This window comes from Porites lutea, chromosome 9 (genome assembly GCF_958299795.1).
Source record: "Porites lutea chromosome 9, jaPorLute2.1, whole genome shotgun sequence".
NCBI classification, from domain to species: domain Eukaryota; kingdom Metazoa; phylum Cnidaria; class Anthozoa; order Scleractinia; family Poritidae; genus Porites; species Porites lutea.
The window spans coordinates 19,658,258-19,683,687 of NC_133209.1; the positions used below are offsets into that span (position 1 = coordinate 19,658,258).

Here is a 25,430-nt window from a genome sequence, read left to right on the forward strand (position 1 = left end):
GCTAGTTAAAGCTAAGACTTTAATCCTTTTTTGCCGCTAAAAAGCCGGTGCTTTTCGCTACTAGTGGGCTATAACATATAGCCTAGTAGTGGCTCAACCAATCAGAACGCAGCATTGATAATAGACCACTAGGTTGGATTTAACTAATAATATATATCCCTTCTTATATATATCTCTTCTTGTAAATATACCCCCCCCCCCCCCCCCCCCTGATAGTTTCACTTGAAACACTCACTAGAGGTTTTACAGGTTAAAACTTTTAGGCGTTTCCTAAAGCAGTATCTGAATGTCTGCCTTGGCCACGAGGTTATAAGGTCGAGCCTGTACTACTACTCCTAATAATAATTCCATTATTTATCCTCGGCAGCATTTACAGCACTAATGCTAGTGGGGGCGAGCAAATGGCTGAGACAAATAATTCAAATTGAACTTAACAGGATTAACAATCCCAACTGGCCAGCAAACCAGGCAAACCAGCTGGCTATTTACAAGCATGGCCGAGGTTTTGAACTTGGGACTACCGTAAACAAACTCAGGTAACGGATTGAGCGGGGCCTCCAAATTGCAAGTCCGGCGCTCTAACCACTCGGTCACGCTGTCTCCACTATAACGTATTGTTTTCGTGTAAACCTAACATGTATCAAAATCACCCTTAGATACGGGTGAATAATGATGATGAAGGCCACTTGAACCTTGTAATCTTTGCTTGCTTTTCGCCATTATAACTTAAAACTCGTGCTGAGCCGCGGATACTTTGAGAGAATAAAAGGTTCACCTTTTCCACGTATGTACTTATACTGTATCCATCGCGAGATTTTGAGAGAACCTCTTTTGGTCTTCATGTTCCCTGTGGCTTTGCTGACCCATCCGATTTCGCTGTCTTTCACGGGCTTTCTCTAGCTCAAAGGTTTCCTCTTCTGCCTCTTTATTTCGCTCTCTCTTTCGTCCTTTACCCAAGTGGCTTCCCTGGCTATCGTGATCTGCCTTTTAACCTTCCTGGTTCCCTCTTTCGTCGTTTGCTGGTGTAAATGGGGAGATTGCTCGTAGTCTAGTGGCTGACCGGTGATTTTCTTGCTTCAAATCGATGAGCTTCTTCCAGGAATGGCATACAATGTAAACAGATATCCGCTGATCAAAGATATTCCTTGAGGAACAATATTCAGGTTATCGGAAACGAAGTAATAACAAGGCAGCGACGTATTATAGTTAAACAACTTACGAACACGCAATGTTTGACAGAAATGTCACTGCAGGTTCTATTCTAGAGTGCTAGGAATAAGATAGATAAAGGCAAAAGCACTGAAAAGACAACACCGCTTGACCAAAAAGAATTCCTTTTGTTTTTAAGTGTTTATATCATGACAATATTTTGTATCTACTTAAAATGTAAGAGCGTTTTGACCTCCGACCTGATAGTTACTCGCCCGTATTCCATTGCCCTTGGTTATTACTAGTTTTAGTAATAACTGATAAGTACTTATTAGCCAATTAACACGCGCACCATGTTGTTCAGGTGGATGAGTCTAGATAACCAGTGCATGAAAACAATTTAAAACCACAAGTGCTTGGAAACGATTTAAATCCAGTGCGTTAGATTGCCACAATTTTGGATTTGCATTCTGCCTTTCCATGCCAATGAAGGCCCTTTCACTGGCTCCGCTAAGACAATTCAATTTAGTTGTAAGCATTTAAATTGAGGATAAATGACATTGCCCATTACATCATTGGTTATACTTAAAAAAGTAAAAACAAAAAACGGTATTACTGAATAGCTTCACTCGTAGAAGGATAAAGAGACCAAGCTTGCAAACAAAATGAATCATATAATCAAAGAGAGATTATGCTCTGTTAAAGAAAATAAGGATATTTTACAAGGAACCCATGCAAACCCTTTATTGCTATCTATGAGTTGTAGTTTATGGTTTACTGATACTATTTTAATAAAAGAAAAATGAACTATTTACCTTTGCCTGCCTGAGTTTGGTCGTTTCGGAGGAGATTTCCATTGACCCGAATATTGTTTCTCCGTTATTTTGATCAGTTCAAAACAAAATGCTTCAGACGCGTTGGGGTTTGAGGACGACCAACAAATATTTTAACAGTTTGAATCCGCTTGAAAACTGCTAAGCTAGTTGAAGATGGGGTAGGGGCAAACATCCTTTGGCATTATTCTTGTGAAGGACGAGGGTGGCATCAAACGGCATATAATATAATATGAAAACAATACCCACACGAATTGGTATTTGAATTTTTAGTCGCGCTACTAAATTAGTTAAAAGTTCAATTAACTTGTCCGTTATTTGTTAAACCCAGGAGCAGTTAAATGGGTTTCCAAAGAGAGCCATAAAATAAAAGAACGCCAGAATATTGACAAGGCTCTACTCGCTACTGCTATACAGGTGGCCTTCGAGATTCCTAAAAACACACTACGGGGATAATTCCGCCTAACAAGTGAAAACACTTAACAAATTCCTACCATGGAAATACGCTACCAACAAAAAAAGCCTTTCTGATCCATCGTAAGGACAAAACTAGTAGTGCTATGGCTAACCGTTGTTGGTGCTTTAACACCTTATTTTTTCTGCTGAAACTTCTGCTATTGATAATACGAAAACCGTGACTCCAAATATAACGAATTTGCACACGTTAGTTGCTAATCAATCAACTTTTTTTGTCACCATAGAGTTGCGTTACTTTGAAAATATCAAGAAAGAGATGGTAGCTTTCTTTCTGAGCAAGGTATAGTCAAATGCAAAGAGCTCATTTATTTATTTATTAATATTGTTTATTTATTTTTCGCTGGTTTGTTTTTGTTACCGTTGTTGTTGTTTTTTTGTTTTGCTTTCTGGTTTCTGTTGTTTCGCGGTTTTAAGCAAGCACTTCATAATAAACCTCCAACTCATCTGGGCGGAAATTATTCCCGTATTGTGTTCGGCCAACCCAGATTTTATAGTCGCAATATGGCCTTCGGTACTGGTCACAATTACTAAAGTAAGAATTACTATTGTATCCTGCATTGTCTGCAATGTAGATATCATGGCTACCAAAAGTTGGAAAACGGTCATAGTGGCTGTACGTGGCCCTACCATACTGCTGGGTTATGTCCTTTTTAAAATATCCATAACCGTAGTAGTCTTTCAGTGAGTATAAGAAGGTATTTGTCGAATATTGATAACCAGCAGACCCTAAAGACACAAAAAACAGAACACAAACAATTAGAGATCCATTGTAGCTCAGTCGAGTTCAATAGACCATTTTACAGCTATGAATGGAACGAGGCTGGAGTTGACCTTGTTTTGATATAACCATAAGATTTCTGCTTCTTTATCTAAATCTTGTTTTCTCATGCTAACTAGTATAATAATTTTTCAAACATAATTTACAGCATAGGAAAACAAAGGAGGTTTGCATGTACCCTCAGTCTCACAATTATTCCAAGTCTAGGGTACAAATTAAAGCCAACGACTGTAAAATGGTCTATTTGTAGGAAAAGATGGTGGGTTAGTAAGGCCTGTTTCAAACGTCGTGCTACTGCCGTGCTAACCTGACTCGACTGTAGCTCGACTGCAGCACGACACTAGCACGACTTGGTTTCAGACGTCGAATTTAATTCACACAATATGACAGTCGAATGGAACGGCTGTTGCCAAAAACAAAACACAAAAATAAAAAAAACGATTTAACAAACTTTTAAATATATTCTAATGTATTTGTAATTTATGACTTGAGTTCGGCACGGCGGTAGCAGGACGTTTGAAACCAAGTCGAGCTACTGCCGTGTAGCACGGCAAGGCTTGCCGTGCTACACGGCAGTAGCATGACTTGGTTTCAAACGTCGCGCTACTGCCGTGCTAAAGTCGAATTTAATTCGATCAATTGAGTTCGGCACGGCAGTAGCACGACGTTTGAAAAGGGCCTAAATCACGGAGAGCAGGAAAGTGGTATATAATGTGTATAATAATAAATCACGCTCAAATCCTCATGAACAGGAGTATCATAGGTTGCAACTAACTTCGTCACCAGGGCTTTTTCCTTTAAAAGGGACGGCAGGACAAACATTTATCTTTCTGGATACGCCTGATCCCCGATCGTACAAGAAGACGCACGGCCAAGCGGTTGTTTAAAAGGAGGACCCTGTGGCTAAAATAATTGTCATCACCGATAATGCATGGAAAATGTATCAGACTTGTACTACTCAAAACTTACTGGCAAACTGACTGGTTGTCACAAAAGTTTTTCAAAGTGGGCTTTAAGACGAATGATACTGACGGCAAATGTTTAAATGCAATTTATGTTACAACAAGGCTACGACCCGTGTACAGTCGCACTTTTTTAAATAAATCAGAAAGAAAAAAAGAAATCAGCAAGTTATGAAATTCCGAGAGAAATAATATCTGTTAAAAATTGAACCCCAAATTTGCCATTTGGTTATTTTATCTTATTTTAGAAAGAGTTAAACTCACTCCCTACAAAGATCTGGAAGCCGGAAGGCCGCAGTTGATGTGAACACTTTACTCCGCCCCCACTTGAGAAATTGGAGCTGAAAACAGTTCAGTTGAGTAATTATTATAACTGTTGCTGTCGATGATGATACTTATTATCGGTTTTACTTGTCCTCCTAGCATCGATCCCCATTTCAAGTTGGCAATTGAAAGTACGACAAGTGTTATTACAAGGTGCGACATCTTTTTTTATTACAAAGTACGACAATTTTTTTTTGCAAAGTGCGACGATTAAATGCGAGACAGAACAGACCCCAGGAAAGATTGTCTGATCTTGTGAGTATCTGATTATTCTCTCGCGCCGACGTTTTCAAAATTACTACACAATATTGCGAGTGATAAACAAAACTCAATTTAAGAGTAGAGTTGCTTTGAACTACTAGCGAAAACAGTTAAGGCTCCATCTCTTCTTTCTTTCACATTTGGGGTTAACGACCCCTCGGTTTTAATTCAATTCAACTAGTCGAAGCCTTAATGGTAGGTAACTTAGCTATCTCACGGACTTATATTGCCATGAATTGTCGTTGTAGCCTCCAAAAATATAGATCCCGACCCTAACAATGGTTACAGTGGGACCTTTGTTATCGCAGTAGCTGTGAAAGGTCCGTGATCTCCAGCCATGAATGGAAGCTCTAAAACACAGTTTCCAGTAACTTCTGTCCGAACTTTGCAAGTGGGGAAGAAGCCAGTTATTTAGTTGCGTCATCTTGCTGACATCGTTTGCTAAAATGACGGAGTCACTAAGGCCACCTGAAAAGGGGGTAAGTCAGAAATTAATTCGTCCTAATTTTTCAGCGATCATATTTTGGAGTAAATTTCTGCGGTAATTTTTATTTGCGGGAACTGATTTTTGCGGATCGCTGGAAAAATCGCAAAAATGAGAACCCGCAAAAATTTCGTGCCTCACGGTATGTCCTATGCTAATAAATCTGGAAACGATGTGAATCTGACCACAGAATAGCTGAGCCTGCAGTCGTGTTAAGCAGCGGGTGCCTTAAGGTCTGTTTACATAGAGGTGGGGGACCCCAGGTAGTTGAGGTTACCCGCTTAGGTGAGGTAAAATAAATAACCTGCGTTTAAATGCAACCCCTTAATCCCCGGGGAGCACTCTCAAGATCATTTAGTGGTCACTAATTAGGCAGGTAAACGACAAAACCGATCATGCTGCCTTGCTTTTAGTGCATTTGAAATTCATTAAACACTCCTTTAGTTGCACATTCTTGGAGAACAGCATAATCAAGATGATCGACATTACGAATTGGCAGAAGTTGTTATTTTGAACCAAATCGGTTGATGAAATGCCATATACTGTTTGCTTATACTCCTTCCACATACTAGAAATGAACGTTTATCAAACTGGTCACCCTCCCTGTAAAAAGCTATTTATGAATAAATAAATGAAAAAAGCTCGGCTTACGATGAGGAGTGCATGTTTTTCCATCGCCAAGGTGATGCGAATTCAGGTCGCACTTGCAAGTGAATGACCCTTCGGTATTGCTGCAGATTGCATGCGCGTCACAGTCATGAGTGTTGAGTGAGCATTCATCAACCTCTGGAAAACAATAAGGATTTATCATTATGCTCGATATCTTTTTTTGTCAACGAATATCATAGAAGTGCACTTTTTGAGGCGCAAAAAACAGTTAAATGGACCACTGGGAAGAGACGGTTTTCAATTTTTTTGCTCATAAGTAAACGACAACAGTTGTATCGTAAAGGCTTTTTCAACGTTTGTTAGAAGGCGATTATAATGTGTTCCTGGCTTGTACCTCGACAGGTTCGTCCATCTCCCGTGTAGCCGTTGTTACAGATGCACGTGTAGGATCCATCTGTATTGTAACATGTTGCACGGCTGTCACACTGGTGACCTGAAGAACACTCATCGATATCTAAAGCAAAGAAAAACCTTTTTACTACCTTTTCAAGAAATTTAGAGTACCATAAATTAATTTTCAAAAGCTTCTGGCATATGAGAAATATTTTCCTGCAAATAAGTAGTCCTAGTAGCTAGTAGGCCTGGACGTGAGGAGCAGGTAATTAAATTAGGTTTTAACCCCTCTACGCTTTTGCATCCGTCAGCAAGTTTATGTTTGAGTCATTATATTCTTGTCCGTTCAGCAGCGGATTTTAAAGTGTTTGGACACAGTTTTCAGGAGACCATACCAATATCTTTTAATCGCCTTAAAAGTAATTGTATCCTCGTCCGATCGCTAAAAAACTTTCACCAGTGATTGAATATGAATTAATGTTTGTCATAATGCAGTTTTAGTAAAATCGATATCACTATGACGACAATCTTGATGTTCCGCCGTTATCTGTAGTTACAAAGCGTTTTCGAAATACAATTCTCAAACTCATTAATAATTCATTAAGAAAATACAAAGGAAATTAATGTTTAATGAGTGTTTGGAAATCGGATGAAACACTGCTTAGTATTTGCATCCTTAATTTCTCCTTCAAAAATGATTTTGTTTGAGAAGAAATATCAAACATTCGACACAGTGTTTCATCACCAGATGAAACACCTCGAAGTTCGTCAAAAATACTCCGCTGCGCGTCGTATTTTCAACTCTCTTCTCGGTGTTTCATCTGGTGATGAAACACTGCATCTCATGTTTGATATATTACTTCTAACTCATAGCAGTTTCAATCTTTTTAAAAACGCGTGTGAATAATCATGGGGATAGCTCTAGCCGATTGCAAGAAAGAGGTATTTGATTAGGCGCCCTTGTTAGCGGTTTGGGAACATTTTGGTCTTCTAGGTTATTCTTAAAATATGAGATTCTCATGATTAACCGTCATTTTAAATCCTTCTTCATAGCAATCGGCTAAAGTTATCCTCATAATCTTTCACACACGTTTTTAAAGAGGTTAAAACTGCGATGAGATGTAACTGCATTAATTCAAAAGCGCTTCGTTTTCTTAAGATAACGGCACAACGTCAGGATTGTCCAGTTTTTCAGGGCCCCGCGCAGGGGGAGGGGCTGGGGGCCAGGGCCCCCTCACTTTTTGACAAAAAAAAAAAAAAAGAAAGAAAATTAAGAAATAAAAATTTTCTAATAAAAGGAATCTTTAATGGAATAAGAATATTAGACTAGCGGACCTCGCCGAAGCATCCAAATTTATGATTGGTCCGTTTCGATCCTCACTATGGTAAGCTTCAAAACGACTATCTTTACAAAACTATACTTAGTCGTAGACTTTTGCGTTTTCACCAGCCAGGTGATGTAGTATACGCACAAACAATGGAGTCTTCTTTATCAAGGTTCTTAAATCTTCACGGAGCTACGATTTCTTGAAAACAAATTGAACTCGATGACATGGTAGACAACATGAAGAAGTTTCAGGAATTACCTCAGCAGAGCATGATGAATAAATCTGTCCGGATTTGCAAGCTTCTGCTGGTAAATCCTGCAACCATCGCAGGAGAAAAAGGTCATTTTCGGCAGCTCGAAGGTTAAAAAAATGGCTTCCTTATCTTCAACAATGGTTAAAAAAAAGGTCCTAAACAGTCGCAAGGAGAGAAAGGACAAACTTTGAAAGCGAATGAAACACGCGAAAATTATGATGCTGCTGTGCATGGTCACACCTTTTTTCTTACCAACCCCTTTTTCGTTTGATAAACTATTTAAAAAATGATTGATGAGTTGGAACTGTATTGAAAAATGATGAGTCGGCACCAGGTAAACCATGATAAAAGTCCACACCTCCCCGCGCCCCCCCCACTTCAAAAGAGGTGGCTCGGCCCCCGCACTTTGGAAACTGCTCTGCGGGGCCTGTTTTTACCCTATTTCTAACAATACAAACATTATCCCACAATATCTCGATAACGCTATCATAGATCTCGCTTAAAATTCCCGACCATCGAGGCGGCTATTGGAGGAAAAATTAAGTTCCCATAAACGATTTTGAAGAACAGTTCTAGTGCCGAGAATACGGCTGCAAATAAAATAGGTATGGCGTCATTTAGTTGCTATGACAATTCCGATGCCACCATTGCAATCCTTGAGTTCTATTTATAGGCATTCTTTTGTGCGTTGGTAAGCTTTCAACCTTAAGAACAATTTGACCCCGCGCTTCAGAAACGTTTTACCTCTTGAGGAATGTTTATGTTCTTTAACACGGCATCAGGGGTCCCACAGTCGAATAATAAATTTTTCCGTTTTAAGTGAATACGAGGAAGTTTTATGTTTGCGACATATCGGTTTTTTTTTAACCAAGCTATGACCCATATTGGCCTGATGGTGTTCACGTGAACGCTGCTGAACAATACTCTTTGTCTCGCAGCTGTCGAGGTACTATCACGAAAGGCTTACAACTGCTCGCCAAGAATTTCCTCGGTCAGCAATAATGCCTCATTTTTGTTTGATTTCGTTTAAAGCCCCAGCCTGCGCCACAGACCAAAAACCTCTGATTAAGTCTGTCTACTAGCCAGGGCCGATTTCTGTGCTCCCAGCTGTGTACATGTACCAGGATTTGAGTAGGCGCCATTATTAGATTGTTAATAAGCCATTGCTCGTTTGTTCAATCATGTCGAAGGAAAATTCAAAACGCACTGCCGATAATTCGTTGAGTCCGTTTGGGGTCTAGATGAAGAATCTCGGCGCTGTTTCCCAGACGTTACTAACCGAGGGGAGATTAAGTCTGCGACACAAGTTCTTGGAGCCCCTGCTTTTCTAATTCACTTTCCATCAGAGCCCTTTTTGGACTAAACTTTTTTATCGAGCTCTTGGTGTTCTTTTTTTTGTAAAGTTCCTGTTGCTCAACAATTTTATTTTGTTGTTTGTTATTACACACGTCTACTACGGCGACCTTGGGTCAGCCATACTTGTCCTGTAACAAGATTTTTGTGTTGGAGACCCTGTTGTTCTAGTTTATCAGCGTCTTGTATTTGTGACCCGAAATTTTAACTAGCAACCGTTTAAAATTTGAAGTATTTACTGGACAGCATTTCGTTCTACCCTTAAAATATTAGCCTATCTTTTCCAAAAGTATTGTTAATAAAACTACCGGTAGTTTTTCAAGGAAAAATAGATTTGGTGCTCTAGAGCATATAATACCTGTGCATGCCAAGCCATCACCAGCATATCCTACGGAGCAATGGCACTTATAGGAGCCAATGGTGTTTGTGCAGACAGCATTCTTGTGGCAGTGGTTATTATTTCCTCCACATTCATCGAAATCTAATTTAAAAATCAAGTAATTAACAATTGTTCAATCAATCAACCCGCCAATCGATTGTCAATTAACTTTTTTTTATCAAAAATGAAATGAACCTAATATAAATGTATGTGCACATGGATCAGTCAGTTAAAACTCTTGTCGATGAAGGACTTATTCAAAAAACGCTAAAAGCGTTAGCCTCTTGAATTCTTTCTGCGATGTCTAATTTTTCTAGTCACTGATTTTCTTTTATTTTCCAGTGATTTTCTAGTTTTCTGATTTTCTAGTACCTGATTTTCTTTGTAAGCTAATCCTTCAATCCATTCCCATTTGGAGCATTTTGATAACTACCAGATTTGCAGTAAGCTCAAAACACTTTTCAAGGTGCAAATTGGTAAGATGCCAGTATGCCTTTTTTGGCAACAAGAAATAAAAACGTTACATTTATGTATCAATGACACTTAACGCCTGGCGGCGTTAACTTAAAGACCAATTTTGATTTCCTAGAAACGCTCCCTTGCAAAATGATTTCAACTGCTAAACCTTTCTTGACGACGGAGTTTCGTTGGAAGACTTAAATACACTTAAAATTAAGGTTTGGGGCTACTTGGAAATGGCTTTTTGAATAACAGCTAGCAATAATGCTGCTGCTGCTGCTGTTACTACTGAGGATGATGTTGATGATGATGCATAGGAAATGAGTTTAAGTGCGAAACCTTACGAGAGGAAGGGGTTTACTTGAATAAGAATAGAGAACAATTTCCACATGTGAACAAACACTTTGAAGTTGACCTGGATTTGAAAAATCGGCTTGGGGCAAATCGCAAATGGCTTTTGAATAGGAACTAATGATAATGGTGATGATGATGATGATGATGATGATGATGATGATGATAACGATGATGATAATGATGAACATCGCCTATTATTGTTGAAAAGAGGTAAGTCACCCACAAACCTTCTGAGCAGGTATAGTTATGACAAGTATCACATCTCACATCATTCCACATAAAACTATGTCTGACTCCTAATGTGTGAACACAATCTTCATTGTTGAAGTTGTTTGGTTGGTTTTTCGCCCAGTATGTGAAATTATTGGTTTGATTATCTGCCCAGGTGAAATTGCCCTCTGTAACCCTATCGTTTAGACCAATCCAGCCCTTAGCACCATTCAGCCGATGCTGAATATAAACGTTTTCTTCTTGATTCCGTACGGTTATGAGGTTGGCGCGGTATGCCTGGCAGATTTTCTCAGCTTCGGTCCAATTTTTGCATGAATGGCTTGTCGAGTAGCAAAAACCATTAAAATATGACCAGCCCGGTTTGCATACATCTGCAATATACAAGAAAAATTGTGTTAAGTAAATAGTGCGAAATGAAGAGAAAATAAGGCCTATAGGCCAGACGTCGAACTTTTCATGAGACGAACCTAACTAAGTGAGTTAAGTTCATGAAACGTTCTTAGCGACGTCTGGCTCGGTTAAGTTCGTCTGAATGAATCGTCCAACACATTCAGACGGACAGAGCGTCCGAAGATCGTATCCGGGAAAAAAGTCGATCTTCACATGCCATAAACTAAACTAATAAATTTTAAAAAATGTTCGATAATGTGTATAAAATCGTTCCGAAGAAAATAGTTTTATTACTGATCTGATTCAGATGATTAGCTCGATGCGTCCTATATATAAAGATCGACGTCTGACCCAGCATATCTAGACCGGATCTTAACTTAAGTAAGGTCGACCCAAATTAGAGTATGGCTCGTTCTATGAAAAGTTTGACGTTTGGCTTAGCCCCAAGCTGATCTAGAAGTTTGGGGAAATAGAAACCGTTACTTGTAGTAAGTAGGAAGTAAGAAAATACATTTACTGATGATTACTTAAAAGAGATATGGTAAAAGGAGTCTCTCAGTTTACTTGACAACTAACAATTGCTGGGCATGAGAAGGTCTTCGCAAAGAAATTAAATATGCTTTTATCATTTACTAACACACCTGCTAATACTGTATAGGAGACAGTCACCGGATCATGCTGGTCAGCGAACAACTCCTTGAGACAAATGCGAAATTCGCTGGTCTTGATATGCTGTAAAATAAGCATATCATCATATCATATTTATCTTAGAGGAACAGTAATAGCTCAACTTAAAGAGACTTTCGCTTAATAGCCTGTAACTGAGTCATTTTCCTATCTAAACAAAAAAAGAACGTGGGAAACTGACCTTGAATAACAGATAGACAAATAGTTGGAATGTTTCGCTGCGCGACTGTGACTGATAAACAGGCTGCATGAACAGACCTTGGTGTAATTTAACTCATTTGCGCATTCACTATCAACCCTGTCAGCTTGATCTTACTTATTTTGAAGAAATTGTGTTGTATAGTAGTTAAGAATACCTCAATCCATGGGGTCACGGACATGTATATTGGCTTCAAATTGTTGCCTTCTGAGTTGTGACTAGCTGCTATTAATACTATGGGTTCGTTGTCGTAATTCTTTGCAAATGGGACGTCCTAAGGACATAAAAAGAAGGCTGTTGATATAAAATTTGAAACACCATCCATTCCTGATCAACGCATAGTCATATTATAGGTGATGAACGTTTATAAAACAAGTTCCTTTCATCTCTTCTCTTTTGAAAGGTCACGATGACATGATATGGCAACTAGATGTGAGATTAATCATGGTCGGCTTTCTTCGTTTTTACTCCTATTTATTAAGTTGGGATAAAATCTGGAGTTTTACAGCCGTAAAGATGATTTAAAATGCCTAAATGTACTTATTTGATAGCCGCTTTTCTCTACTGTTCCATTAGACTTTCAAAAAAGTCCTTAGGTCGACCTCTCGCGACCTCGCCGAGAGGTGGGCTTGTAGCAAGTCTACTGTTCCATCTAAAAAGGTAAAGAGCTTTCTTCTGCTTAAAAGTAAAGTTGCGTCTTACCTTGCAAAATGCACCATTGTAGCTTGTAGAAACGGAATTGTTGTTTGGAAAATCCTCGTGTCTGCTCTCAGCGAAAAGGGGCCTGTGGATTGTTTCAAAGGCCATCCAACTCTAAAAAGAGGGATAACAATCAAAAAAGATTGCTATCTCATACCTAAATCCCGTGTAAAAATAATCGAGCCATGTGCCCGAAAAACGATATGTAACTTGTATCCACAATACTTGCGAGAGCTCATTTCACGTATATTATCATTGACCCTATTCAGACCGTTTTTTTTTGCTCCCTGCGAGCGGGGTGGGTTGGCTTTGGAGGCTCCCCTCTATAACTTTAAAACCTCTAATGATACGGCCACCAAAATTACACAGAATAAAATATTTTCCAACGTCTAGGCATAATTTGATTGTCACAATGACGTTATTTGACGTCATTACAACGTCATATTGTTGAATTTATGGCTGAATAATGCGCTGCATTAGATAGACTGCCATGAGTTTCTCAATGGCAACCTACAACCTTCCCCCCTAAAAAAAGGCCTTTCATAACTTCCTATATAATTCTCTCTGTATGCCAGTTTGAAATCAGCGTGCGTTTTAGACTGAACACGGCTCTCTTAGTGGGCATTCTTAGAGCTTTTGGTGGCTGCCTTAAGCAAAGCTTTCCGAAGGCATCATGAAACCTTACGAAGGAACAAGTCTCACGATTAAGTCTGCTACGTCTTCTCGTATTTCGTCTCATTTAGCTACACGGATGAAAGACTGATCCCGGGTTTGAGAAGGAAAGATTGGATATTGCGAGCTTTGTTGTTGGCAGCAAAAAGTCTTTGGCCTCACAAAGTAGGTTCTACGGGTGAAATTTATCCGGCGGGGGGGAAATTGATGCTGATCTCTGACCAGGCCAAAGACGTCTTCTTCAAAAATTGTTTGGAAAGCGTCCAGGATCTTGAATAAATCGACTGTGTGAGTCGAGAAAAGTTTCCATCGACGATTTATGTGCAGAATGCGACAGTTTTTCCGAGTAATTTGACAATGATTCGCCCGTGTCAGGTTAAATGTGGAAATATTACGAGTGGTTTTTGGAAGTTCTGTGATTGCCCCGAAATTGATATTGTGTCATTTACCGAAAGCGTTGACAAACAAAATTCAGGTATGTGGTTGAGCTCGTGTTACCAGATTACGGTACCAAACATAAAAAAAATAGCTTCGCAAGTATTTAGTTTAGGTCTTAGAAAGCCTATTCTGTGCTCAAAGATTGTGGCTTATTAAGCTGTTTTCGGCAGTCACTTGCCTATGGGGCCTCATGGTTTGGCTGACTAAAAGGTTATAATTTCTGGACGTTTCAAATGTTCTTTATTTTATCCCCAAATCCTGTTACTTGAGAGAAAATTTACTGTCTGTTGCCAGCAATAAAGTTGTCAGCTAGTATTTTGTAACTACTTTTCATTCGACTTAGATATCAAATTGATAAAATGCACTTGAAATTTCTTTAGCCACGATTTAGCAAACTGCAGACAGATATATTTATAAAGGAGAAAATATATACCACAAAGATATCTTCATGTAGACCATCATAATTCTGTAGTTCTCGAAGACAAATGTAAAAGGAGGAACTGGTTCCGTTTTCCACCCACAAACTTGCGGCATCATGCTTAAAGTCTGCACTTATATGTTCTGCTGTAACCAGGACCGTTGGTGTAGATGCAAATCTTCCCTGTTAAAAAAGACATTCATAACAGTAAGAGAGTTGAATTGGTAATCATTAAGTATACACAGCAAAGCTGATTGGGAGAATGGCATGTAAAATTTGGAATAAATAACATTTCACATGATTGGGACGCTCATAGGACATCGGATCGTGGTCAGGTGTCTGAACGCGACTGTCAAATTTATCCCTTGACCGTACAAGTTTCTTTCTCCTATTTTTTTTGTATTAAATAATGCTTTTTTTAAGAATATCTCCCCCCCCCGTCTGACAAATAGTGTAAAAATTAAAAAAGGTTTAAAAATGGCCTATGTGTCAGAAAGAATTTCGCGGACAGAACTGGGCTGTCTCTTTGCTGCTCATGTCTCCGAGTCCAAGTACGATATCTTTGATTGGATAACAACTGGAGTGTTTAGTACTTATGACATCAGCATAGCAAATGTTCACCTTATTGAAAACTTATAAACTAAAGGTCATTATTTTTTATGGTTTATGCAACGAAACAAGATGCAGCTGCGAGGTAACAATAAAGTGTTATTGCCTGAGGAAGGCTGACTTTTGAGCACTGTGATCCAGTCCACCATTCTGGAATGCGCATTTTACCCGCCACACCTCCATCAGGAGCACCTTGGTAGGCCATCCAGTCCACCGTGGCAAATTCTTTGACAAAGCGATCATTTCTTCCTGCTGCAGTCACGTATACCTAAAGATAAAATGTAATGGCTAATGTTTATTTTATATGGTAAGATAATATATAGATTTAGCCAAGGCCAAAAGCGAAGCTCTCGTGGTAATTTACTTCCTGCAGTAAAGTTTTCTAAGCCTGCTATCTCTTGAATTCTGTTACTGGTCAGCGGAGAACTTTAAAAAAACCCGTCATCTCAATAAGTTGCACACCTGAGCCCGCCATAAAGTCATGTGACACTGGTCTGCGGATGCCCAACTATGACAGCTGTCAATTGATTATAACATGGATGTCCAAAATCGAGTTAAACACAATTTGTATATGTTTTGGACTTACAGCTAGTAAGACATTTCACATCCGTTAACATGAAGACGCGGTCCTACGTACGTACGCACGATTTTGTTAGTAACCAAAATTTCTTGGATGCATAGATAACCAAATTTTCTTACCCATAGTGTTCCTCCGCGCACGCAAGACGCGAAATCTCCGCTAGTAACTCATTGTGAAAATACAATGTGTTCAAATAGTATTTTACTGACCAGAAATATGACAGGTAAACAAGAGTTCTTGGAGATGTAAGACAAATGAACAGAGGCTCACTAATTACTACTTGAAGTAATACTTGAATTGAAAACTTCCTTTTAAAGTATTCACCTCAAAATTCTCGAAGTTAACAGTTTCCACCCAGGACACAGTAGCATCATGTACAAAATTTTTCTCGCTTATGTTCCAGTGATTGGTCGTTATTTGTACGTGCACTTCTTTGTCCGGATAGAATGAAAACGGTGGAAATTTTACTACTTCACAGGCCGTCTCTGCCCACTGTACATGTCTTTTCAGTGAAACTCGCCCAGTCTGAACAGGAAAACCTGTCGAGGAACAACAAGAAAAAGAAGATACAACATAGAAGAAAAACAAAGCTACTTAGAGCTGAAAGCGATAAAAAACAAACAACAACAGCATAACATAAAGACAAAAAAAGATGCATCCAACAAATACCCTATGAGGATGAGAAAAAAAAACTTATAAAATCCTTTCTATATGGGAGGAATTAAATTAAAAGCTGATTGTACAATCACACAATCATATAGTGGCACTATATTATTGGCACTTTGTTGCGTTCAAAACAGTACCAAAATAAGCAAAATAGTATTTAATCATGATTTATTTGGACCTACAGCTGCACGGAAAATGCCATGTGCTTAAAACGGTGATTCTTTAGATGGCACTAAAGATGGCCGCCAAATTAAGTGATGTCGTAAGTCATCAGCGGCACCATATCTACTAACACTAGAGCTCTGCATACGCTGGTTAAGGTGGTTTTAAAAATCCTTATAATCCGCTCTCTTACCTGTACAGCTACCGGGATGATAGAGAGTGTGGTTACTCTTGCGCCTGCAAATGTCCAGCAGACAAAAGCACTTGTTCTTAAATGTTGTCGAGTTGGATGAACACACTGGCTCCTCGTACGACGGGCAGTTGTCATCACAAACACAACGGGCATCAAATGCAGAGAATGCTTTGCAGATGGCATGGTAATCGCAAGTAACGTTTGTGCAAGGGTCTATATCTTTAGGGCGAAAAACAACAACAAAATCAGCACTTGTATGAATAGCAAATTGACTTGACGTCCTACATCCTTTGAAAGTGCAACTGCTTTTTGATATTTTTAAATTTTGCATTGTTTTTCCTGTGGAGAAAATTTACGGCAAAAAAGGATAGGAAAGGGGAAGTTACTTTTTCTACAAAAACGCTTGAAAAAGAAGTATACTGCTGCAGTTATTCACACAGATAATAAGACGATCAATACGATGTTGTCCTTAATATTTAAACGCCATTTTTCATAACTTCTTCCTTCGCCATAGTTTTCATAGTTTTTTACAGTGCCAATTGCCTGAATTTATTCTTATTCGAATTTATTTTTCAATTCAACGTTTGACCCGAAGTCCAAATTCCATGATAGTTGGACGAACCGGTATGAGAGACAAATCTTTGAATTTAAAGAATAAGCAAATATAAGAGTAATGTACCTCCCACTATTGCATAGTCCACTGTAACTGGATCGTGAAACTTGCTCATTCCCTGACTGTCTTTGATGCACACTTTGAAAGACAAACGAGTGATCTCCTGGAAATAACATCAAATATACCAATAAATAAAAAGTTTGTATTGACTTGTTAGCTTTCAGACAGACGGATCCAGTTGGGACAATAAGGACAAGCGCAACTTTGGTTTAATCGGACGTACAGTTTCCACGGTCATATAATGGAGGCTGCTGTCTGTTACAGTGCGCGGCCACTATAACTGAGGCTACCTAGACAATGTTGACCAATCGGATTACATGAAAATAACAATACATTCCGAGAAAGTTAGTCAGTTCAATCATAATCACCATGGAAAGAAATAAAAGAAATAAGAATGTATCGTAATCAACCAATTACAATCTACAGATGTAACCTTTTTTAAACCATGAACCCACGGAGCCTCCCTTAAGAAGAACCATTGGGTGAAAATGAGTACGTAAAGTGACAATCAGCTTGATGATTCAAGTTATTGCTTGAATTTGCCGTCAAGTGTTAAGTGCCACTTCGAACTTCTTCTTTTATTAGTTAGAAGTGCTTTACTCTTTAGCGAAGGCAACTATTTCAATCAGCAAATATTTGAAACAGTTTCAACTTATTAGGTCTCTTCAATGCTACTCACCTCAATCCAGACAGTCAAAGCGTTGCTATAGCGACCATCTGCCTTCATTGACAGTTCCCTGGTGCCATTTTCATGGCCGACAGATGCCAGAATATTGGGCGGCTCGTAGAATGGATTCTCAAACTTATAATCCTATAACTCATCATTCATAAACACAATAATTTTCCCTCTGTCTGTTTAAAGTTTTGAAGAAAGTGATATTGTCCCAGTTCATTAAGGAACTGATTAAGCAAACTCTAGGTCTATAGCTATATCTAGGATGCACCTCCTTAAAACGTAGCGGTAAACAAATCTAAATCACAACTCTTGTGAACAACGCATGAGGTTTTTTTAATTAATTAGTGATGATCAAGAAGGTTAAGTTGTATCTCTTGTTGGACTTAAACCCTTATTTCAAAAATGCACAATACGCCGATGCCACGGTGTCCCTCAAAGAAATGAGAAATACACAACACAAACGTTGATTGTTAACAACGTTGGTTTAAAGGCTTGAGTTTGTAAGTTAATAAAAATTGAATATATCACTAATAAACGTCACATTTTCCAACCTGACAAAAAGCATAGTTGTTCTCTTTCTTTGGTGCACCAAGTCCAGAAAAATGAAGCCTTCTATGCTCAGTAAAATTCCAAGCCTCAGGAAGCAAATCATAAGCAAGCCAGTTCTGAAAAGGTGGACGCAAGTAACAGGCACAGCATTAAACGTCTTTCCTTCTGGTTTTTAAGAAAACTTAAACTGACGGTGAGAACCCTGAGAAAAATTTGTATCTGCAGTCTAGGAAAGAAGCAAAATACCATGACCTATATTCAACACTATTCTGACGGGGCGTGTTTGGGTTTCCTGGGAAATGGAGGGGAAGGGGCCTTCGAAGGCCCCTTCGAGAACCTTATAACCACTCATGATACAGCCACTAAATTTACACAAAATAGTGTAATCATCATTCCAACAACTAGGTGTAATGTGATACCGTAACGTAATTTGACGTCACTAATGTCGCCTTTTTGCATTTATTGTCTGAACCCATAGCTTATCAATTGTTCCCGTAGCCATTAAGCCAAAATAATTAAATTACTTAAAAATCATGACGATGGTTGAAACTTTGATAATCTTTAACAATGGCAGTGACAACATGATGACGTCATTTGTTACTGAGACCATATGCCTTTTTGGATCTGCCATTTTGAATTATTTAAATTTATTTAATCCCATTTATTCCTGCCAGTTGGCCATTTTGAATTCAATTAATTTTTCCAAACTAGTCACTAAAAAGCCTTGATCATATTAACACAGAGGCGGATCCAGGACTTTTTTTAGGAGGGGGTGCACTCGTCTCTTGCTCTACTTCAACACCAATAAACCACATAGTTTTTGTTTTGCACAATACCAGTTGTATTAGAAAACCGCAGGTCATCTCAAGGGGGGGGGGGGTGCGCACCCCGTGCACCCTCCCCCTAGATCCGCCCCTGTAACAGCTACGTAAATAATGCTAAATTAAGTGTGATATAATAATTCATTAAAGGTAAATCTAGAAAAAGTGCAAATTTTAAAAAAATATATGGCTATCAAAACTGTCCTCAGACAAATTTCAGCAAAATCGCCAAGTTTGATGGTCCTAGTTTGAACGGTTTTAAATTTGTTCAACATTAAAGTTTTAGGAGGCCTCAAAGCCACCGGGCTGAAGAAGATTAAAAAAACATAGATAAATAAATAAATAAAAAGCGGATAGCTTTCATGTGACATCACAACACACTAGTCAACCCTAAAGTTTCGGCTCAGAATGTATTAGGGAAATGACGAGGATAGTTTATATGCGCGTTTATATTCTTTCTTTTCAAAAAGCCTGCACATGCGCAGCCGGCGGGATATTTTGTTAAGGGTGAAAAGCCGCTCTATGAAAGAACCCCGCTCCCTGATCAGCGTCCCCCCCCCCCCCCCCCTTTTTTCACTTCCAGTCCACCCCTCCACCCCTTTCGATTCGTCAGGCTGTCTTTGCAAAGCTAATTCAGAGATTTACGGTTTTAAAACATTTATGGGCTAGGTGTTACAATAATTCTTCTAATATAATTTTTATGTAATTTATAAGGGGAGGCCAAACTAACCACCAGGGTTTTAATTAGCTTCCATACAATCAGATTTAATTTTAAATTTAATTGATAACAAGTCGGACAAAGAAAAACGTAATAGTCATGGACTGGGCTAAATTTTTTGAAACTCACCACCTTAAGTCCGGTATGGATACCGTCGAAACTCATAAACTCTCTCAAGCAAACAACGAAGCCATCTGCTTTGACCTCTTCTAGCCAGATGTTCATGGAATCAAAAGGACGGTTAGAATGTTTATGTTGAACGGTTACAAACACTTGAGGTTTTATCTAAAAGAAGAGGAAAAATCACCCCATAAGTAGCTTAAATATGATTATCGACTGTCGCCCCGAAAAGGGCCGGATTAACTGTGACTGACTTTATGACAAGCTCATGGCCACTATAGCTTCACAATAATTGCTGATTGGGGAAATAATCAAGTATCGACTTCATTGCAGCTTTGAAGAGTTACTCGGTTTTGCATGCGGCGATTTGCCAGAGTAAGGAGGAGATTCTTGAAAAGCAAACAAAACATAGGAAAAACGGACGATTCATATAGTGCTAAGCCCTTTTCTTGTTAAAGGGGATATGCCACGATGATATTGCTGCTTTAGGCCAATTCTGTGCCGAAGTAATCCCTATGTCCATTTATCCATGCATTAAATGTTCCTGCAGAGCTATGAGGAAGATATCAAACAACTTTCATCATGGAGCACTATAAACATTACATTTTTTGGTGATTTTTTCAGGCATACTATTTAAACAATCTACAAAAAAAGGCAGTTTTTTGTTTAATTTTACGCGCGTTTTAGTTATTTTTCCCCTTAAGGTCAAAGTTGAGTTATGGGTTTTTCATGAGTAATGACTTTAAAACTAAAATGGAAGACTAAATGAATGAATTGGATAACATCGCGAAGTTACCTGATTCTGAATGCTTAGCGATATCTTCTTGCACTGTGTTCGTGACGTGAATTCATTAAATTCCACGTTCCCAGAGTGTATGCCTTGATGCGAACCTTGAAATGCAAGCCAGTTGATAACAGGCGTGCCACCAGAGCCACCTCCTGCTTCGCGCACGCAGGCTTCAAAACCTGTTGTTGACACCGACTTCACCCAAAGAGACGCTGGGTCGTGGATTTTAACATATTTGTTTCCGTGACTGAGCGTCGCGAACACCTTTACATCTCCTGAACCCCGGAATTGAGTTTCGAAAGAAACGGCTTGGCAACCATGGTTGTTTTGGGAAGTGTCGGTAATATTTACCTTCCCAGCTTGAAAGACCGCCCCTTGAATAATAAAAAAAATAAAAGAAAAATAAAAGAAAACCATGATGGTGATATACACGATAACGATAACGGTAGCGATAACGATAAAGATAATGATGATGATGATGATGATGATGATGATAATGATGATGATGATGATGATGATGATGATGATGATGATGATGATGACGACGATAGACCTGCCAGATGGTGCGGAAGGGGGTATAGGGACTACATATATCTTGGCATTTTACAATTAGATCAGATGGAAGGCGAGGTAACAGCGGAATACATCGGAAGAGAAATTAAGACGGTTGTGTAGATCGAAATTGAATGGCGGAGATCTTATTAGTGCATCAATGTCTAGGCTGTAGGTTTAATACGCTACAGTGCAAGTATCGTGGATTGCATGTTGGAAGGGCTGGTCAGTATGGATAGAAAAAACTAGGACGATATTGGCGGTAAATGGCTATTTACACACAAAAAGTAATGTTGCCAGACTGTATCTACCGAGAAAAGAGGGGGTGAGGGTTGATTGGTATTGAGGAGTGTTAGAAGGAGAGAAAATTATTGCATGGCTACCTGAGAGATATCAAGGAGAAGGTGTTTGTTGAGGAAGAGAATCTTCAGGACTACCAGAAAAGAAGGGAAGAGGAGAAAGTCAGGAACGGGAAGCTCCACGGGGAGAATTTAATAGTAATAACAATAATAATACTAAATTAATAAATGCTAATCGTTAATTTTTGGATAAGTATGCACTTGTTGACCTAACCACCAGTTTCAATAAAACCCTTTACATTAATTTTCAGCTACTAACGAACGTCGAAAACCTTAATAAATAAGCAAAAGAACTCAAATAAATTCTGAATGCAACAATATCTATTTCTGGACAATATAGATATATTTTTAAATATTTTTTAATACTTTTTCTGAATATTTGGTTACCTTTCCCTACTTTGCTGTCCTTCTCATATCACCCTAAAATGATGCGATCCTCTTAATTGGAATTATTTTGCTATGTCATGCAGATCAATTTACCATTTTTGAATCTATAGGTCTAATCCATCTGGATTAATTACACCCCATAAGTGGTTAACTTCCTTGAAAGCGAAGGTTGAGCTCGGGCCTCGCGTCTCTTAGAACGTGCTTTAAGCCTGAGATCGTCGTCTAAAAATTCTTTTTTGAGGGGGCCGGAGAGTGTTTTGTCAGCTTGATATTTTTGCTTATCCACGACGAGTAATCCTGCATAAGGTTTTTGTTGACGCACGTCTTCAGAGGCCTAAAGGAAGGACATTTGGACTTACAACAGGTCTAATCCATCTGGATCAATTACATCCCTTATGTGGTTTACTTCCTTGAAAGCAAAGGTTGAACTCGGGCCTCACGTCTCTTAGAGCGTGCTTTAAGCCTGAGATCGTCGCCTATAAATTTCTTTTTGGGTGGGCCCCGGAGAGTATTTTGTCAGCTTGATATTTTTGCTTATTTAAGACGAGTAATCCTGCATAAGGTTTTGTTGATGCACGTCTTCAGATACCCAGAGGAAGCACATTTGGACGCGCAACAGATAAAATTATAGCCGACAAGGTTTTCAAGAAGTACCGGAGAGAAGCCTCCCAGTTCCCAGTTTGCTTAAAGAGATTTCACCCATAAATATCCCGCCTCGGATATCCCTCCTAGGATGCGCATGAAAAATTATCTTCGTAGATAAAGAAATATCCCCGGGGTACTCGATAAAAGGATCTAACGTGCAGTTTGCACCAAATTTGTATTGTTCAGATTGCAGTCAATTTTCAACCCCCTTAACAAAATTTGCCAACAACCATTCTTGTTTGATGAAAATTACCAAAAATTCGTAATTTACCACTTCAATAATCGATGGTCATTACAATAACTTACCACTGGTAAAATATAGCTGCAAATAAAGCACCTGAGCGGCGAGGAAAGAAAAGAGTGGCTTCCTCATCATTGCCTTAATTCTTTACTGCTGTGTATTTGATGTTACCGCTCCTCTGTTGCAAATACGTATATGGACACTAGGCATCTCTATTTAAACCTTCTCGGTTTTGGAATGAGGAAGACTTACACCAGTTATTTAGCACCTATCTCTGCAACGGTGTTAAAGGGTCGTCGGACCATGTGAGCGTTTCAGCGTTTAATCCGCTGGCGATGTCGACATTCTAAAAATGATTGGCTGGGGTTAGAGAACTACTTATTACAATAATCCATGGGGATAAACTTCAAGCAACCTTTCATTCAGTATCCGTTGGCTGACCACTTTTTGGAAATAAACAACTATTCATGCAACATTGAATAAAGATGATCGTAAACAGGTACACTAGGTATCACAGATTGTCTTGCTAAAAATAAGGACATTTTCTGTCCTGAAAATACAGGTCACGTAATTTCCACGTCTTAGAGCATAGAATATATTAGTAATAATAGCCAAAATCAACACAACGATGCGTGGAAGCTCTGCAGTTGCCAAAATTAAGACACTTAAAAATTATCAGACTTGGAAAAAAAGGAAGACATTCGAGTACATGATTCCGCATTCTCCCGTTTAAACGTGATTAAAGGGAAGCTGATGTTTGTTATCTTAAAAACATACTGACACGTACACCTCTCAATACAAACAGCTGTGCTATTGATTTCAAGTCAATTTTCCTTAACAAAGTACGTAAGCTGCTATTACAGTTCTAGAAAGGAATTTTCAAGCGATAGAATAAAAGTCTCACTGCAAACGGAGCTAAGGCCAAACTGATAGGCTTTTAGAGTTCAGAGGACTTGATGTCCACCTACTCGGAAGTTTCCAACACCTACAGTTACTACAACAACAACAACCAACCATTTTATTTTTCCAAATTAAAAAACGTTTACAAAGAATAGCATAAATTAAAATAGATAAGGCAAAAAAGCTACTCAGGATAGCAAAAAGCTAAACGAGCTAAGTAGATACAATATTTAAATTACATTTTATAAGGTTGTGACACACAACCTATAAAGAGGAAGAATATCGCCATAACCGCATGACAACCGCTGACCACTTCAAAAAGTGATTGGAACTTTTTGTTTGTCTCCTAAGTGGCCTGATTCGACCGTAAAAATAGTGGATTTGCCTCGTCTCGTTATTTCCTGGTCAAGCAATACGTTTCCATAGTAACACCAATCTTCGGAATATCCAGCTGGCAAATATGCGCATAGGAGAGCTTTTCGTGCCGGCACGAAAAGCTATTAAGTATAGCTTGAACAGCAACGGCACAGAACTGGAACAAGTCCTTCCCACACATCGAACATCGTAACGGAGCGGTTGGCCGAGAGAGTCTCGTTGTCTAAATCACAATCTTCACTCCTGAATACCCTATAGAGTGTTTTCACGTGACGTCACGGCGGCCATATTGATGTCCCAAATCAATGAAACGGTGGCCATGTTGGTGTCCCAAACCAATCCCGTGGGAGTTGAACTCTTTTCTTATGCAAACGGTTTCTTCTGTTCCAATAAATTTGCATAGACGCAGGCCACGTGGGTGAAAACGCTCTATTGGTAAAATTTTGCCATTTTCGCGATTGTACAAAGATCGTGAAATCAAAGACCCTCGAATATTAATCCTCCCCAAATTTAAGTACCCGAGAAATTAGGTGCCAATAATGTATTCAGTTTTGTCTCAGTGGGTTCTATTCCTCTTTCCGAGTTATTCACTTCCGCTACGGACCAAATACCTTCTCACACTACACCAGACTGTGGCATAGAACCTATCAGATATGTGTCGCTCCACTTCCGAGATCAGTGCGGCGCTGCTGCGATCCGTTACAGAAATCGCGCCAAAATCACCGTTCTTATGTGTGAACAGAAGCCTGGTATGGTTTTCGTGCGGGTGCAAACAATATCCGGTATAGTTTGAACATACCTAAATCAGGTGCAATTACCTGAAAGTGAAAGGATTGGAATTCAGCCTGAAGTGAAATACGAGTTTTAATATCGAAAACAATATTTCCATGTCATTGTCATTTCCATGGCAACATCCGACATAATTTCGCACATTTAAGACACGGAGACAGCATACCATAAACTTCCGATTATAAGACCCCCCCCCCCCCCCCCCTCAATTATAGTACGCCCATCTCCCGGTTATAAGCTCCCCTCTAGCTTGTATTTAAATGAATTTGACTATTTACGACGATTTGAAACCTAAAAAAGTGGTCAAATTCAAAAAAGTATTTTGATCAGCACTGCTACATAGCTTGTTTTGAAACCCTTTTTTCAGTCTGGTTATAAGCGTCACCCCCCGTTTATAAGCCCTCCTAAATCCCCTTACGAAGTTGTATAAGCTTAGGGCTTATAATCAACGGAAGTTTAAGGTATACAAATGCACTAACGACCCGTTTACGTTATGCT

At 39.0% G+C, this 25,430-nt stretch overlaps 1 protein-coding gene across 1 annotated transcript; it reads right to left on the reverse strand.

Annotated features, from left to right (window-relative positions):
* Nucleotides 1-1,803: 1,803 nt before the first annotated feature.
* On the reverse strand, nt 1,804-23,069 carry LOC140948361 (uncharacterized). Its single transcript, XM_073397597.1, has 19 exons — nt 22,934-23,069; nt 20,694-21,058; nt 19,907-20,062; nt 18,241-18,354; nt 17,693-17,824; nt 17,020-17,116; nt 16,341-16,559; nt 15,644-15,858; nt 14,846-15,007; nt 14,146-14,313; nt 12,606-12,716; nt 12,061-12,177; nt 11,659-11,749; nt 10,624-10,998; nt 9,563-9,685; nt 6,272-6,391; nt 5,920-6,054; nt 5,010-5,252; nt 1,804-3,185 (listed from the first exon to the last, which is right to left on the reverse strand). The coding sequence occupies exons 1-19, from the start codon at nt 23,001-23,003 to the stop codon at nt 2,869-2,871; spliced, it is 3,330 nt and encodes a 1,109-aa protein (XP_073253698.1). The 5' UTR covers nt 23,004-23,069; the 3' UTR covers nt 1,804-2,868.
* Nucleotides 23,070-25,430: the final 2,361 nt, after the last annotated feature.

Excerpts from the sequence above, each read along its gene's own strand:
- LOC140948361 (XM_073397597.1), bottom strand. The coding sequence starts at position 23,003 with ATGATGAGGAAGCCACTCTTTTCTTTCCTCGCCGCTCAGGTGCTTTAT. Across the intron at positions 17,117-17,692 it reads CTTTGACTGTCTGGATTGAG|GAGATCACTCGTTTGTCTTT; the intron begins GTGAGTAGCATT and ends TGTTATTTCCAG. Across the intron at positions 14,314-14,845 it reads CAAAAGTCAGCCTTCCTCAG|GGAAGATTTGCATCTACACC; the intron begins GCAATAACACTT and ends CTTTTTTAACAG.